This window comes from Aythya ferina, assembly GCF_964211825.1.
Source record: "Aythya ferina genome assembly, chromosome: 1".
NCBI lineage: Eukaryota > Metazoa > Chordata > Aves > Anseriformes > Anatidae > Aythya > Aythya ferina.
In genome coordinates this window covers 27,596,731-27,614,773 of record NC_140296.1, presented here as the reverse complement: position 1 = coordinate 27,614,773, position 18,043 = coordinate 27,596,731, and the positions used below count along the sequence as shown (strand labels likewise).

Sequence of the window (18,043 nt, the reverse complement as noted above, 5' to 3'; positions counted from 1 at the left end):
AACAGGAAGCCTCGTATTTGTCAAACACTTGTCTTTGTCTGTCTGTCCTAACAGCAGTCTTAAAGCTTCAGTTTTGCAATGGCAATATTGGGATTTGTCTAGATCACAAAATACATAGTCACCCCTGCTAGCTTTGCATTATTTTTTTCATCTGATACCCATGTCTTCCCTTATTTTCTACTATTCACAACTTTTATTTTATCCTGGTGGTTATTTGCTTTTACGTTTTTATATTACTGTGTTGCTTTCTTAATGTTGCCTTTCTTTTACCCGTTTCATACCTACAATTGATAGTTTTTAGACAAACCTGTTATCTGTCTTGGCTTCCCAGATGATTTTACCAGAGGTGGAGGAAGTTCCATTTGACAACCCCCTTTTAAATATCCCTCAATTTTCATACACATTTTCGTCTGTTGTTTTTCCTAATCAGTGTCACTTGGTTTCCTCGTCTTTGAAATGCTAACAAATGTTTGTATTTTTGGTGTGTGCTGTGTTGGTATTGTATCATGCCTGTAGTGTGGTTATTATAGAAATAAATGTATTTATAAGACACAGAGTACAGAAGGGTGGTCATGAGAAGTTCATGTTGGGGGTCATGTCAATTGGAGCAGTCTCCAGGTGCATGCTAGCCTTGTATGTACGCTTCTTATTTTATGTATTACACAGTTCATGGATTTTATACTCATCCTTTCTAAATGGTTGTGTAGAGAAAGTAGGCAGGTGTTGCCATTTTATTAGAAACGTCCAAACTGCTATTATGGAAAAGTGCTTTAAATGAGTCTGCCTAGAATGAAGATTAATAATGTATCTGGGAGTCGTGGTTGGGAATTACTCAAATACGTGTCAGTAGAGCTGCTGGTTCTGACATGTACGTGTGCATAGCCAAGTCCCTTAAACATCCCTGGCTGGAGCTGTGCGTGTATTTTCTGTTACTACATATTATGTTTCAGAGGAGAAAGCTCCAGTGGTTGTGAAATCCCCTCCAGTCCCTGGTGCCACGTGGGGCAATGGGATGCAACCTGGAGGATGGCCAACCCTTCTACAGCTGTGGAAAGGAAATGCAATAGGGTATAAATCTGCGGATTTAACTGCAGAAGGAGTAGGACTTAGATTAACACCAATGAAATAGGGGCACAATAGGCCTCCTCTGTCCGTGTATAGTGATCGTACACTGGTAATATACAATCTGTTACATTCTTGTATATTCACGGAAGGAACAAGGGATTGCTGAAATCTCATCAAACGAAACGGTCTGTGAAAGTACCTCCATGTTCAGAGATGATGTTTCATGGGTGGTGCTCTGGGAAAGACTCTCGCTATTGCTACCATCAGTAATGAAAAGCCCAGAGATACAGTATGAGGTCCCCGTAGGAGGGTTGAAGTGTTTCTGCAGCTTTTCCAGCTGAAACTTCTTAGCCACGTAACAGCGCAGGATAAAAATGAAGTCAAACAAAGGCACCCCCCTAAGAACAAAGGACCTAAAAAAGCATGACCTGTTTGGGAGGAAATCCTGCCTTTCCACCTTCATGCAGCTGCAGGTGGCAAATTGCCAGCCTCTTCTAAATACGACTGTTTGACCTGAGGGTAAGTGACATGCTTTCTGTCCGTGCTCTTATCAGACAACCGAGAAGGTTTCTGAGCCGTAAGGAAAGAATGCAGCAATTGGGTGGCAAAGATAGCTATTCCATTAGCAACTGAAACCTCTGACACTGCAGCCAGATGTGTGGTCATGTTGGTGAACACTGTGGTATCAGGAACCCTCTTGAGAGAGAAATATGGCCTAAGGCTCTTTTATGAACAAGTGTGCTATCATTTGACCAAATATTTTTGGGTGTCAAACACCAGCTCTGAGCCAAGCCCAAGCACGATATGCAGTATCTGCCTCTGAACTTTTCATATCTCATAGTTAAGACAAAGAGCCTGCCTTACAGCAGACTGTCATGCCTAAAGAAATCTTGCTACATATGGAGTTTACAATGTGCTCTTCCCTCCTTTGTCTCCTCACCATGCCCCTGCAAACTTGGCAAGATGGCTGGAAGGCACAGCAAAGTGGGTGCAGCATAACTATTCCAAGTAGACTTGCCTATTTTGCCAGGCATGGTCTAACTCAGCCTTGAACAGATGCCACGTGGTGCCACTTGCCATGGTTAGCCCCTGCTGCTGTCTGGTTGTTAATGTTGAAGGAGCCCTGAGCATGTCCTGACAGTCCTTTGCATACTTTCCTGGGAGTTTTTTTTTTATATGACTTATTTGTAGAGTGGATGAGGCTCCAAGAGGAAGGCGATTTGAACATCTGGAACTGCTGTAGAGTTCCAAGACATAGACCTTGAGAGGTGGGTCTGATGTCCTCTGTGACAGCATAAGGAAATCCTGGGGTCTCCCTTTTGCTTTAGTGCTCTTTCCACAGAGGGACTCTGTTGCTTCTGCTTCCTTCTGTAAGATGTCAGTAATGTTGGTCACTGACACGTATCAGCCAACAGTGTTCATGGCATGCACCTCTCAACAGTGATGATGCTAATTGATGAGTCGATGAACTTCCATCCTACCAGTCCTCAAGCCTGACTTTCTTACCAGGCATGTTCCTGTTGCAATATTCTCTAACTCTTAATTAAAATAAATAAGCAATCTCCTGCTCCACCTCATTTTTCCCCCTTCATTTACAGTTATCTGAGAGGGTCATAGCAAAAGCAGTCTTGAAGTGTCATATTTACTGACAGTTTCTCTCCACGTTACAAATCTATTTCAGATTTTGTTTGGGGAAGTATGAGAGTTACAGTCAGGTACTGTACCCAACCTGCATTTGCAGCCATTTCAGCTGATGGCAGTGCAAACTGACTAGCAGCACGTGTAGACCATCCTCTTGAATAAGGCATAGGAAGCAGTGGACTGCTGAAATGTCTTCTGAGTGAAAAATTGGTAGGCAACTGGGACAGTTGATTTTAATACAAATACTTGACCTGTGTATTGCGGATGCAGTATTCCTCTTACCTTACTGTCTCCCACTTCATTACAACTGCATCTTCCTCCAGAGGTCAACTCTTTCTGCCTTTGTTGACAGTTACTGATGAATATATTTTCCGAGATGCTCTGGTGTGCTTTATTGCAATAACATGAGTATCTGCAGCTTGGTAGCAGATCTGTGATACAAGATTGTTTTTGTAAAAAATACCAACCGTTGCATCCATTCCTTGCTCTCCCTTTTTTTGGTGGCCATCACAGCACTGTAGCTGAACAGGGAGTGAAGGAAGCTCAGTATGGACCTTCATGGGAAATTACAACACGTGAGTCTCACAGCTCCCTGGAGTTTGATCCACAGTTTGATCCTGGGAAAGTCTGCAGTGAGCCTGGGTTATTGGTGAGGTCGGCAGTAGGGTTATACAGGAGCTCTTGCTCTGCTTCCCTCTCCTGTGCATACTCCAAGGAATGCAGTGGACAAAAGATGGCCAGTGTGACTCTCTGGGCTCTCTTTAAGTAAAAGTCTACAGTGTTGTCAAGTTCAATAAAGCAACTGTGTTTTCAAGTGTGTCTTTTTAGTAAGACACCAAACCAATTAAAAAAAGAAAATATACTTCAATTTAAAGAGGGATATGACTTTTTCAGCAGTTAGTCAGGGTAACCTTAGGTTGCATGTTTTAATATAGGTACCTCATGAGTTTAAATACAGTACTAGACATCAGCATTGCTACTGGCACCCAGGGATTAAATGTCTCAGACTTTTATCATTTTAAAATGTAGAGCAGTTTGAGTTTATTTGTTGTTTAGAAGAACAAGCCGGGTGTTCTTGCTTACAGTGTGGTTCAGCTTCAAGAAATGTTGGAAGAGCAGATGAACGATATAAATGTGTAGATTCAAATGAATCATTTTCTTGGCCTCATTAGTTTTATTAGCTGGTATGTGCTCATTACACTACATTTAGCAAATATTGGTTTTGCATATTTTGGCTCTTAATCAGCAAGGAATGATAATCATATCCATAGCTGATAGTCATTCTGCTGAAGAAGTATGACTGAAGTATGAAGTATGTGATGAAGTTTGAAGGCCAAACAGGAGCAGAGGCTTCCAGAGCTTCATCTCAAGCACACAAACTCAGTCCCAGGAAACACCCCACAGGTGGCAGCAGTCCTGCCGGAGTCATAACGTGGGTCTGATAAAATTCCAGCGGGGATGCTTTTGGAATGACCTGGCATGCATTGCCGGTGCATGGAAATCTGGCTGGAGATGCAGCCAATTGCTTTCTGTATCCTTCAGGTGGGATTTGAGAGACTTTGCTTCAAAGTCCTGCCGAAAGCCGCGGTCTGAAGCGTCTTGCAGCGTGCTGAGGCGGCAGGGCTGCGGCTGGCGGTGCCGCTTCTCTGGCTGCCAAGATCCACTGCTGAAACTATACTTTTTTATCAGGTCATGTTTGCGTCTGGCAAAGATTTGTAGACACAACATCATTAACAGCAGTGCATATTTTCACAAGATTTACCTCTTCAACACTTTTTTCCAAGTTAGTAAATCATAGCTTCTTTAATGTCCTGCTGGCTGCGTGAAAAACAGGAATTTATGTAACAAGCTCTGGGCCGCAAACCTTTTCCTGTTAGGAAATTTTTTTTTTTCATTGTTGGCAGTGTTAGGAGACAGCTCTGTTACTCAAAGAGCGACCTCAGATGTCCTCAGTACAATAATACCAGATTATGATATTTTTGATGACTAAGGAATAGCAGTAATTTCTTAAATATTTAACACTTCTTTTACAGAGGAGAGGGAGCTGAGCACTAGCATGGGATTTTTTCTGCCTGATGTTTTGCGTGTTCGATATGCTTATTTTGATAGTAAACAGTAAGCCTGAGCCAACTGGGTATGTTTACAAAATACAATAAAAAAATGAACTGGCGCAGGAGGTTTTTTAATCAACAGACGTGCAGAACAACTTTCTTGCGACATTGCTAAATCTGGAATTGTGTCAGCCTTTAATTCAGCTGTGGCCCTACAGTGAAAACAAAGGGCTGGCGGGGCTGGCTCCCAACCCTCCCTGGCCCTTACAACCACAGCCACGGGCAGGTCCAGAGATGGATTTTGGGGCTTACCCTCCTGACACAGCGCTAACACTGCATTACGAAGACGTCAGGTGGTGGGGGAAGGCGGATGCTTGCCTTGAGCCCCGCAAGTCACTGAGCATTCGCAAGCCTAAAGCTATGCAGAGGCGAGCCCCAGATGATATTTTTACAGGGCCACATGTGGTGAAAATAAAATTTCAAGGTCTTCCCTAATGCCTTGTCGCTAGATAGAAGATGAGTTTTTGATTGCAGGGTTAGCATAGACTGACTGCAGTGAAGAGACACGGTCCTGTGGCAATTAGTTAATATCAGAGAGATTGGCTTCCTTTCAAAATTAAAAGAGAAAATGCTGAAATCATCACTGGTGTTGATTTAACTGGGATAATTTGTTAAAGATGGTTCTCCGGATTGAAAGGAGAGGTTGGAAAGGCTTCTGAAGTTAGGCAGATGCTTTGACTCCCTGCTGTGCTGGTTGAACCACGCTCTGCCACGAGGCTGCTTTCCCCCATCTTCTGCTGTCCAGGAGGGACCCGTTTGGTGTGAGGCTGTGCTCTTGGGGTATTCTCACAGTACTGCTGCATATAAGGTGTTACAGTCCTGTCCAGGACTTCTTGCTGCCTTCATCTGCTGAAGGTCTCCTCTTTGACCCCAGAGTAAGCTTTCCTGTTGAGCTCTGCAGATGGCCAGGCCTGCTTTGGCCGATTGAGCTTCCACAGTCCACAGTGTGCCATGGCCATGGCAGAGAGTTTGAGCCTCAGCTCTCTGGTTGGAGGCAAGCCCCATTAGATGACTGTTTTCACCTGGTGTGGCTCCTTCTTATGGTTGTTGCTGCTTTCCTTCTGTCAGCTGGATGTATTGAGAATGAGGCAAGATGTGCATATTGGCAGTATCTTGGAGAAAGGAAGACCCATTTCTGGAGATGCTCCTGTCACAGGTGGCATTCTGGGCTTGGGAAATGCAGGAGATAATGAAAAGCTTGAGTACTCCCTGGTCTGTCTTGGCACAAGATATCTTGTGCCATCAGGTATTACAAGGGTCAACATTGCTTGTTAAAATGTTGATTTTGAAAGAGAAAGATGTTTTAAGACTGAAGTCTTAAATGCAGTTTTGTCTGTGCTATTTGCATTCCTTTCTGCCTCATGATTTCTTAGACAATTTGTGGTTTTTATATACAAAAATTTGAACTTAGTCCTCAACTGATTTCTGTAAGTTTTTTTCTCACTTAACACAAGTAATATAAGCCTCACTAATGTTCAGTGGCAATATGCATGGGCTGGCATGTTTGCAGGGTTTAGAGATGTATATGATGAGATCCCATTATAAGGACCATAAAACAGGATCTAGCATTCCTGAACATTGCATAAAATAATAATAATAATAAAAAAAGGAATTGCTAAATGCAATCAGGTTCAACTCATCAGAATGAAGCTGATAATGAGATCTTCAGTGGTCTTTGTTTTCTGATATACTTTGTCTCTTATATGGGGGATCTGTAGTTCCTCCTGTATGAGGAATCAACTACTTCAGTACTTTTAACTTTTCATAATGTCAAATGTGATCTTGCCAAATGGCAGACAAATTAATTTGGCAACTCTCTGCAAGTTTTAGCCAGTTCTCAGTGGTGCACTGATAGAAATATTTCCAGACGGGCATGTTTTCCCATTTCACAATTACCCCTATATTTTCTAGTGAAATTAGAGTAAGTTTGCAAAAGCAAATAAAAACATGCCATAAAAGAAGCATCTTTTCTTCGTTTGAAAGAATCAAAACTGTGCAAGCAAGGGTATTAGCATGCAGTGGAAGTCTTGTTCATTGCAGCAGGTTTTCTTGTAAGGAGAGTTGATGTGAAAGACTTTCCTGAAATGTATGTAATGTTCAGCATGTTAAGTATCTCCTTTTGTACAGATGAATGTATAACTGGGGACCACAGTTAGGAATATGGCATTCGGAAATGTAGCTTCTGAAAGGACTCAGTTCTGAAATAATTTTTTCCTGAAGTGCCTCTTACACATGTAACATTATAAGAGGCCTCTCTTTCAACGCCCTCAGAAATGCATCCTGTGCTCTTACACCTTATTTTGTTTTTCAGAATTCAATCCGTCACAACCTGTCTCTGCACAGCAAGTTCATCAGAGTGCAGAATGAGGGAACAGGGAAGAGTTCCTGGTGGATGCTCAATCCTGAAGGAGGAAAGAGTGGCAAGTCTCCGAGGAGGCGAGCGGCATCCATGGATAACAACAGCAAGTTTGCAAAAAGCAGAGGCAGAGCTGCCAAGAAAAAAGCCTCCCTTCAGTCTGGTCAAGAGGGGAATGGCGACAGCCCTGGATCGCAGTTCTCGAAGTGGCCTGCAAGCCCCAGCTCGCACAGCAACGATGACTTTGATAACTGGAGTACATTTCGACCTAGAACTAGCTCTAATGCTAGTACAATTAGTGGAAGACTTTCTCCTATTTTGCCAGAGCAAGATGATCTTGGAGACGGGGATGTGCACTCCATGGTATACCCATCATCAGCCACCAAAATGACTTCTACTCTACCCAGCCTTTCAGAGATGAGTAATTCGGAGAACATGGAAAATCTTTTGGATAACCTTAATCTTTTGTCACCTAATACGTCAATGACTGTGTCAACCCAGTCTTCATCTGCTACCCTGATGCAGCAAACACCAGGTTACTCATTTGCATCCTCGACCACAAGTATAGGTTCACCAAATCCAGACTACAGGAAATTTACGTATGCTCAAGCTAGCATGAACTCTTTGCCCCAAATTCCTATGCAGACTCTTCAAGACAGTAAATCAAGCTATGGATCGATGAGCCAATATAACTGTCCTGCAGGACTTCTGAAGGAGTTACTGACTTCTGATTCTCCTCCGCACAACGATATCTTGGCATCAGTAGACACTGGTGTTTCCCAGGCTGGTGGCAGGGCGCTGGGCCAAGGTGTGCTGATGGTCACTAACTCGGTGATGCCAGGTTATGGCAGTCAGCCACCCCACAACAAAATGATGAACCCTAATGCCTGCCCTCACCAAGGACATAACCAGCCAACACCTGCAGTTAATGGTCGTGCCTTGTCACACACAGTGAACCCCATGTCACATACTTCAGGTCTAAATCGCTTGTCGACAGTGAAGACTTCGTTACAAGTGCCTATGAGTCATCCAATGCAGATGAATGCTATGAACCCGTATGCCCCTGTTAACAGTTGCAATGGCTATGGAAGGGTGGGAATCGTTTCCCTCCACCAGGAGAAGCTTCCCAGTGACTTAGATGACATGTTAATTGAACGGTTGGACTGTGACATGGAGTCAATTATTCGTAATGACCTTATGGATGGAGAAACATTAGATTTTAACTTTGACAGTGTATTGCCTAACCAAAGTTTTCAGCACAGCGTAAAGACAACCACACACAGTTGGGTGTCAGGCTAGGATGTAGTAGGAGGTAAGCTGTGCTTTTTATAATAAATCTGAAAAAGAGCTTAAAGGGAAAAGAGATGTCAAATGCTTAAAATCTGGGTGATCGCTTGTGTTGGCATGTGAAATGCCTCTGTTATAGTCAGTGATTTTCCAGTCCTTTATGAGTTTGTAAATCAGGTTTGCACTGGTGCATTAGGATTGCCATGTACTGACTTCTGTACTTCATGTGGAGCAGTAATGTAATGTTTTGCCATTAGTATTTTAAACCAAAAACTTTCTGGTAACTAACAATTAATGAAAACAATTTTTCCCCATTTAAGTTATTTTAAAGCTAGTTTGCGCATATTTTAATAGAATTAATCTTTTGGTGTGAATGTTAATTTGTTGTTGTTGTTGTTGTTCTTTTTCCTAGGCTACGGTTAAATTCTCCAGACTTGTCTGACAGCAGGAACTGAGAAAAGCAGTACAAAGATGTCCTTCACCTTCCTTTTTAATTTTCTTGACAGAGCTGTGCGCATGCACTAGCTTTTTTTTTTTTTGTGTCTTTTTTTTCTCTTTTTCTTCCTTTCGTCAGAGTTGGCAGCAGACAGAGTATTTTCCTGTACAGGATGTTTGCCCAAGGTTTGCAGGTTATGTGCTGCTGTAGATAAGAACTGTGCCATTGGAAATTTCATTACTCTGAAGTGCCAAATTCACTACACCATATAATCACAGCAAAGACTCTTACTTACATCATGTTGTGCTTTCAGTTTTGTACAGTATGATCTGTAGAAGAAGAATTGTTTTTTAAGACTATCTGTTTTGGTCCAAGAAAAGTTTATAAACTTTTGTAAGAATACTGTGATGATCTCATGCCCTAAGTAAGTTTAACCTTCATTGATGTTACCTGTGTTCTGATGAATTGAGATAACTGTGGACTTGCCTTGCAGCAGTATGAACTGCTTTATTTTACTTAAAATTGCCACACATTTCATATGGGAACAGAACAGCCTGTTAATATGATCCTAATAAACTCACTGACTATTTACAACAAACAGTAGGTTAAATGCCATTTGATAAGTTACCTGTATTCATGTAAATTTATGCAAGAATATATCTGGATTTCATTGTCAGACTAATGACTTTGTTGTTGGATTTAAGATAATTTTTGGAATACTTTCCAAGCTATTTTTCTTATAATTAAAATCTACTTTTGTTACATAGGCAACTTAAAAAAAAATAATTCTGAGATCGGGCAGCATTCATAACCTCTTCATTTTGTACAGTATTTTAACTGGATTAAGTACATGTTTTTATAAATTTCCCTAGCACTTGGAAGTGCTAATAAAGGAAAAGCTTAATAAGTATCTTGAATACAAAACATTTCTGTCCCTTTTTTTGTTGTGTGATGTATAAATATAGACAACTTTATGTTTAGGAAATATTTAATCAGTTTTATATATGCATTTTTAGAAATGTCATCTGCTTCTACTATCATTTTAACTCTGACTACCACAAAGTGTTAAGAATTCATTGTTAGGTGCTTGTACAATGCTTCTCATTTATATTTATTTCATGGAGGTCTCATAATGTTTGTACACTCAAGAGCAGGACCATTTGGAGAAAATTCATAATTTTAGTAAAATTAATGACAAAATTCCCATTTTTATCAATTAACACTAGTTCTAGTGTCGGTGTTTCTTTTGACAAGTGGTATGTTTAAGTCAGCAGAAGTACTGCTTTTCAATGGAAGGCTAAAATTTGCATTGCCCCCTGTTCCAGGAGAAAAAAAAAAAATTTTGAGTAAGAAAGAAAAAGTAAGTCGAAAATACAAGAACTTTAGAGAGAGCATTAATGGTAGAGGCCTCGTTCCTGTGGAAACACTTGCTCTTGTTTGAGTAGGCACATTGACCAGAACATTTTCAGGGTTGCATCTTGGATAAGCGATTTCTGACTTTTTTTGCAATTAAATGATGCAGTTTTCAAGGATGTGTGGAGTATGGGCCTCACCACCTGTCTTTCCATTGGTTGCTACACATCATTTGTGTTAGAGAAATCTTTGGAGCCGATGGGATGAACATTAACAGTTTTTGTGCTAGGGCTGGCTGTTGTGAAGCAGGGGAATGAAATATTTTCACTGACTTCTGTTTTATATATGTACCCCACAACTGGAAAATATTCTAACTTAAACTCTTCTTCCCTGTAGTGATGGAGTATGGTGGAGAAAGAAATGGGATGTGCCAAGAAAATGAAGTTTAGCAACAAGCCATATATTTAATGATCCTGTTATGACTTTCCTAAAACTCTTCAATGTATCTATTGATGTGCTAGCATTTAGCTCCCTGTTGGGCTTAAATCACTACTAATTACAGCTGGTCTGAATTTTTAGATATCTTATTACAGTTGTCAGCAATTCCAGAGGCTGATGTTAGGCTGTCTTGTGATACAGGATCTCCCCCTGTGTGGTAGAGGTCTTTGAACTTCTGTTGAGCAAAAGAAATGTTTGTAGTGGTGAAGTCTCAATGAAACAGCCTGCTTTTAGAGTGAATCTCTCTAATAGCATCTCCACTGTCAACTTCACAGTCTCTGAGACTCAATGGTAAACCCTGGCAATGGAACAAGCAAAGGGCTCCCATGTAGGTTTCTGAAGACCATTCTTTCTGCTACATGTGCAAAAATGTTTGCTCCCACATGGGCACTGATATGCATAGGCCAATGTAGTCACAAAATTCACTTTTGTGTGCCAAGAAAGCAGCACCTAATGCTAAAACTCCATCGGGTTGTAGCTGAACATGCTACATTTAACAATATACCTCCTGTTTATTATTTACTGCTACTGTATAAATTCCTGCATACAGATATTTTCTTTATTTCTTTTTATAACTATGAAAAACATAAATGTAGCCGTTCCTGAGTTACAACAGCCTGTAGGAAGCCCCTTTTAATTACTGACAGAAAACAATTGTAGGTAATCAGAGGTTTTGGGTTGTGTGGTCAAATTTATTTTCTTTTGTGTGGTGCCATTCTAATATTTTGCAATTGTAATTCTGAAATACTGTGAAGTCTGATGAAGGGCATATTGTCTGCCTTGAAAACAAACATTATGTGACCTCTAGTAATAAATCCTTTTTCAGTAAAAGTACCAAGTTTCTGGAGTAACTTAGTTTGTCAGAATTGTTGTAAATGATTGGTTTGTGAATTGTGCGGATGATCTTACCTATGCAGCCTTGTTTTTGACTTTTCTCTGGTTTGTACTGTTATTAAAAGTTTATTGTATTATAGAGCTGTTCAGATATTTTAAATATAAAGATGTATTGTTTCCATAATATAGCTATATGATATATGTTTAGGTAGTAGATGCATTAATTGGAAAGCTCTGCTTTGATAAACTGACAATTTGCCTACACTTATAAGCAAAATTCATATTGCTTATTATTGGCTTAAGTCAACAGAGCATCCCTAAGAAGAGAAGATAAAATTGGACCAATTATAAAAACAGTATAAAATTTGCACTTGTTAAACCACTGGATGTATGTTAGTACTTTTTTATTTTTTTACTGATTTGAAATTCCTATTTTCATTATGAAATTGCTAGGATCCTTAATTTATGACTGATTTTAAATAAGGTATTCTCATTGTTATTATTTTTTTTTTTTTTGGTAATCATAATGTAAAATGCAGCATGGTTTATGCAAACAAAAAGCAAATTACTTGGCATTAAAACTGGCCTCCTTTTTGAGGGTGTTCCACAAACCAGCAATATCGTGAGACATTGGCATGTACATACTGCTAGCTCTACTTGCGAGTGGTGTGACAGCTCTTCAACGCTTCACTGCTCTGACTTAGTCACATTGCAGAATTAAAATTCAGACGTGGATATTTTCAGAAAAGTGCCTGATGTACTTTTACAGACACACGAGAACAATCCCTGACAGTTTGTTGTATAAAGCCATAAATGTATATAAATTATGTTTAAAAGGTTTTGTGTCCTTTCTTGTATACGGAGAATGAGATTTGTACCGGGATTCTACTTGTGATTAGTAATCCTTCTGCTCAGATGTTGTTGTAATCACTTTCCTTACCACATAATCTTTTTAATGATGATGATCCCATTTGGACAATCCTGATGGCATTAGCAATTTTATACGGAAAAATACCTCATGGTACCAAGTCTTGTGTCTGGCAAGATGATACCATATTAACACGCAAACACTAACTGCAGAATAGTTAAACAAAATTTCCATTACTTGGTATAAAGGAATTTGTCTTGGAATTACTTCTGGAATTGGAAGTGTAGCAGGTACAGGAACCTCATAGGGCTGTGTTACAAGTGTTTTATCACAACATAGAGTGCTAAAAGTAACTTGTTTACAAGTCGTTGAGACTAAACGCAAGAAGAATCCATGCCTGACTCTTAGAGCTCATGAGAGATTTTGTGTAGAGGCACTTTGTTACTGGACGCTGCGTTATACAGCCTCAGACCTTGTTGCCAGTGCTTCAACAAGCCTAGTTCAGAGAAAATTACAAAAAAAAAAAAAGAAAAAAAAAAAGTCCTGAAATCCTTTCAGAATGGGTATTTGTAAGTATAAGCTCTTAATAAAATTGCTATGACATGAGATGGTAATTAGTGTATCAGAATGTTATGTAAAACATTGTTAAAGAAAATAAAAGGGGGTTGGGATGGGGGACGGACACACGACACTAACATCCATCAAACCACAGGAAAGAATTAGTCTTTTAGTCCAAATTACATGTTAGATCCTAATGCTATTAAATGTGGGAGGGAGCCAGCTCTGGAGAGACATTTTTGTCTTCCCTCTGCTCATATTAAAGTTTGACACTTCACAAAGGCCTCTTGGCCCTCTTTTCCCTCCTTTTCACCTCTTGCCTTCCCCTGCCCCTCCTTCCTTCCCAAATTATGTACTTTCCCTAGAAGTAAGAGTTTCTTTGCCGAGCTTTTGCTCTATGTAGGCCAACCTGCACGCTGCTGCTCCTTTTGCAGCCGTGCTTTACGCTGCGGGAGTGCTGATGTGAGCGGAGAGAGCAAGAACATCTAAATTTTTTTTTTTTTTTTTTTAATTTAGATTGTGTTTCAAAACAGAGCTGGAAGAAAGGAGGAGAGGCTGCCAAAACAGACAGCCAATAACACCCACGCCACAATAGTCTTGTGAGGCCCAGATCCCGGCTTGCCTGCAGGTGGGGAGGGAGAGGGGTGGTGGAGAGCAGGCTTCTAATGAATTGCTGGCAAAAATGCCAGTTTGATCTTAAAGTGAGCAGAGGTAGAACTAAAAAGGGTGAAAGAATGCAAGAGTATTGTTGCACATAAAACCAGAAAGACCTTAAGATATTTTAAGAGCAACTTTCCCTTGTATTTTATATCTTTATTTTAGCTTTGCTCCTTTTTCTTTGGTATACATTCTAGAGGTGTTTTTTTTTTTTTTTTGCATGTTGGGGAAAAACAAGAAGCTGAAGGTATCTTCACTGACATTTTGAAAAGCCTCACTTATGGAATGGGAGGCTAGTTAAGATCCAAAGATACTCCGTCTGCGTGATTGCAAAGCCGTTGTTGGAAAGGATGTGCATCTAATTGGTACATGAGTAGTTACTGCTGTCGGGAGAGATAGTCAAAGCTTGTCTCTTGGGAAGGGACTGGCGAGCAATTTATGCCAATCTGGCAAAGAGGGATTTGAATTTGCTGATCAAGCATAGAAGCCTCAAAGCATCCTTGTGTTCTGAGTCAGTCCTACATCAATGTAATAAACATGTTTTTGTGTAGAAACATCAGCTATTATGTCATGTCAATTGATAATCCAATTAAAAGTACAAATAGCTGTAGATGTTGCAGCCAGTTATTCAGCTGGTGTGTGAAGACGGGTTTTGTGAAGATCCTGAGAAGGAAAAACTTGCATGGAGCAGTGCCTGTGGTCATGACCACTGGTGGAATTGCATGCAAATCCCTGTTCATTACCTGCTGATGTTTTTGCCTGGGGTAATATTCTGGCATGTGCCAGAATGATAGCTAAAATGAGGAGGCAGTGGCAGCGCCCCATCCTATTTTATTTTATGTTTTTCTGCTCTCTGTTGGTCCCTGGGGCACTCAGAAATTTTGCATGTGTTTTTTTGCGAGTAAACTTCTTGCGTGGGTGTTTATCACTGAGATGGTGGGAAAAGGGATGAGGGCTTTGTGCAGTGCATCTGGAGGAAGCTTCTGATGGGCATATGGCTGTGGAGTGAAGAATCAGACAAAGAGCCTGTTCATAACTTGGAGCCTCAACATCTTACATCCTTGCTGTGTGCTCATCTAGAGCTGCTCTTGCTATCCTTAAATGCAGAGGCCTTTACAAGCAGTTGTATTTCCTTCTCAGTGCCATAGAGTGACATTACCTGAACAGACAACTGCACAGAGCATGCACAAGACTTTGCTGCATTCCCAGGGAAATACGGAGTTTGGCAGGGATATGTAAATTGTTTATGAAGTATTCAATTGCCTTCAATTTTGCTGAAGCCAGAGGATTGCAGCTCAACATGAAAAAAGCCATCATAGAAGTGCATGCATATGACTTGCAAAGGAGTGGAGGACGAGAATTTCTGCAAGTATTCTAAGCTCTTTCCTGGCTGGTGGAACAGGGAAAGTGATTGTTTCAAATAGCTTTGTTGGATTTCTCTGGGGTGAAAATTCTCACTCAAACCTAGCAAGAAAAGAGCTTCATTTCTATTGCTTTTTGAAGTTGTGTCCAGTAGCAGCCACACACGCCACAATGTCCTGGGCTGATGTGTTGCTTGGGACTTTCTGACCAGGTAAAAACAAATGATGAGCTGTGAAACCCTCTGAGAGCTGGAGTCTCATTTCAGGAGTCCAAATAAGTTACCACTTCCTGCTCCTCCCTTTCTACCCCCTTCACCCCAACAAGTTAGAGGAGTATTTTTTTTTTTTTTCCTTCCTGCCCCTGCTTAGAGCAGTTCAGCTATGCAAGACCTCAGGCCCTTCTTTCAGCCTCAACCACAATGGCTGATCTGCCATAAGGCGGTTCTTTGTCCTCTCCTCCTCCTTCAACCTCCTCAACAGAGCTATCAAATTAACAGCCAAATGAACCCCAACGCCAGGGGCGATTCACTCCACAGGTCACTCCAGGAACCCTTTGAGGTGAGACATCTTGTCCCACCCACCACTGGCCCTCTCTCATGCTGCCTTGGTGGGTTTTAACCCTTGAACTGAGCTTTGGTCTGTGCAGTGGAGCTTTCACTGGAGGGCTTTCAGAGCTGGGTTTCTGCAGGCCTTCTCTTCCAGAGGAGGGACACAAAGACGATCAAGGAACTGGAGCACCTCTCCTATGGAGACAGCCTGAGGGAGTTGGGGATGTTCAGCCTGGAGAAGAGAAGGCTCTAGGGAGACCTTACAGTGGCCTTCCAGTACCTAAAGGGGATTTATGGAGACTTATGAGGGGGAATGGTTTTAAGCTAAAAGAGAGGAGATTTAGATTAGAAGTTAGGAGGAAATTCTTCACTCAGAGGGTGGTGAGGCACAGGTTGCCCAGAGAGGCTGTGAATCTCCATCCCTGGAGGTGTTCAAGGCCAGGCTGGACGGGGCCTTGGTCAGTCTGATGTAGTGAGTGGCATCCCTACCTGTGGCAGGGGGGTTGGAACTAGATAGTTTTTGAGGTCCCTTCCAACCCAAACCATTCTGTGATTCTATGATTCCATGTCTTGTTCAACCACAGACAGACTGCTGGTATAAGGCCATGTGTCTGGAAGTTTATTTTTGATGTAAAATAAGTGCATCTCTCCTGACTACGGACTTCTTGGGCAGTTAGTTGTATTCATCACAGCGGTCCTGTTGTGGTCGGTACAGCAAACCAAGTGTCTGCTGGTGACCAAGCAGAACAACAGGTGAATGAGGCTTATATTCATTCCAAAAATAATATTGAATAGTAACGTTGAATATAATAGCATTAAATATACTGGACTCCAATATAACTGCTGTGAGAGCCGTTGCTTAGATAGGATTGAGTGCCAGATAAATAAGGTAAAAAAAAGATGATGCCAACCTTCTGAAAGGTTCCTAGCATGATTGCAGGAGCTAGGTTTGACCTCCACACAAGGTAACTTCACAGAACGTGTAACACAGAGTTGTCGGCATCATGGAGTGATGGGGGAAATGGCATCCATGTTTCTGCTGGAGGGGGCTGTGCTTCACAAATGTGGTAGAGTCAGCAGGTATGAGAATAAGGGTGATCTGCATAACCTGTGTGGTTTTCCAGTGTCCTCAGGAATTTCCCTCAGTGAAGTTCCTGAAAGAAACGGGATGTCATGCAGGTCCTCTCAGCACCTGCAACTGCTTCAGAGTGCTGTTCAGTGAGTTTGAAAAATCATCAGCAGAAGCACTTGATGACTTAAATTGCTGAGCATCATACAGGACAGGGAAATGTTGGGCTGTGCCAAGAATTGTGGAAGGGTTCCAGGATATTCTGCGACTAGGTGATAAAATGGCAGATATGATTAAGTGTTGATAAATGTGAAATATATAATGCTCAGGGGAGACGTGAGAAGTGAGCCTAGCACATACATGTAAGGATGCTTAATGAACCCTGGATGAGCTGCTACAATAAGAAAGACATTAGAGTAATTGGAAAAATATCTTGCAAGCCTCAGCTCACTGTTAGCTGTGGACAAAAAGAAACAGCAGAACTAAGTTTGTGGGACAAGAATGGTAAACCTCTGTTGTGCCTCTCTTTGCATGCAGAATGTGCCTGTATCATAAATACTGCATGTCATTTGATTTTCAAAGATGGTATTGTGGGGCTACAAAGAGTCAGGAACAGAGACTAAAAAGAAAAAAAAAAGGTGTGAGTACAGGTGAGTGAGGTGGTAGAGGTTTGTAAAACTGTGGATGCTATGGAGAAGGTGAATAGAAAAATGATTAATCAGTATTTCTCAGGACACAGATGGAGGCACCCAATGAAATGATCAGGCAACAGGTTTAAAACAAACAAAAGGAAGTAATTTTTCACAGAATACATAATTATATTTTGTACCTCGTAGCCACGGGATGTAGTGGAGGCCAAAAGTATAAATGGATTCAAAAAAGGATTATATAAATTAATAGAAGATAGGTCCATGGGTGGCTATTAAACACAATGGTCCGGATGCAGCCTCTAGCTCAGGAAGTCTCTAAAGAGCCAGTTGCTGGAAGCTTGGAGCATGTACCAGGGAAGGGATTACTCAGTCCGTGGCCAGTTGCTTACGCTCCTTTCACCTACGCATCCGCTGCCGGCCACTACCAGGGGCAGGATATTGGCCTAAGTAGACCTTTGATCTGACCTGGCAAGATTGTCTTCACCTTCTTCGTTGTGCTGGGAATAGGTACAGACAAAAACAGCTGCCTGAAACTCTTCTGTGAGGAGGTTTCAAACCTCCATGTGGACTTCTCAGGTCTCTGACAGTGGCCACGGACAGGCTGTCTCTGCACTGGGAGACTTATTTGATATCTTTCATGGAAAGACATCAACTGAGATTGTGTTGTCACCCTACAAAGTTGTGATGTAACGAATGCAAATTACCCAGCCAGATTTATAAGCTTTTAGGGCAGAAAAAAACTCACAAGGAA

General features: G+C 41.3%; 1 protein-coding gene across 1 annotated transcript in view; it reads left to right on the top strand.

Annotated features, from left to right (window-relative positions):
* Positions 1–13,063, top strand: part of FOXO1 (forkhead box O1) — a 64,586-nt gene extending 51,523 nt beyond the window's left edge. The window contains exons 2-3 of the mRNA XM_084535898.1: positions 7,129–8,485; positions 8,873–13,063. Of these exons, the coding sequence (XP_084392024.1) occupies positions 7,129–8,472 (1,344 nt within the window). The 3' untranslated portion in view covers positions 8,473–8,485; positions 8,873–13,063. The remainder of the gene's footprint in view (positions 1–7,128; positions 8,486–8,872) is intronic.
* The last annotated feature ends 4,980 nt before the right edge of the window (positions 13,064–18,043 follow it).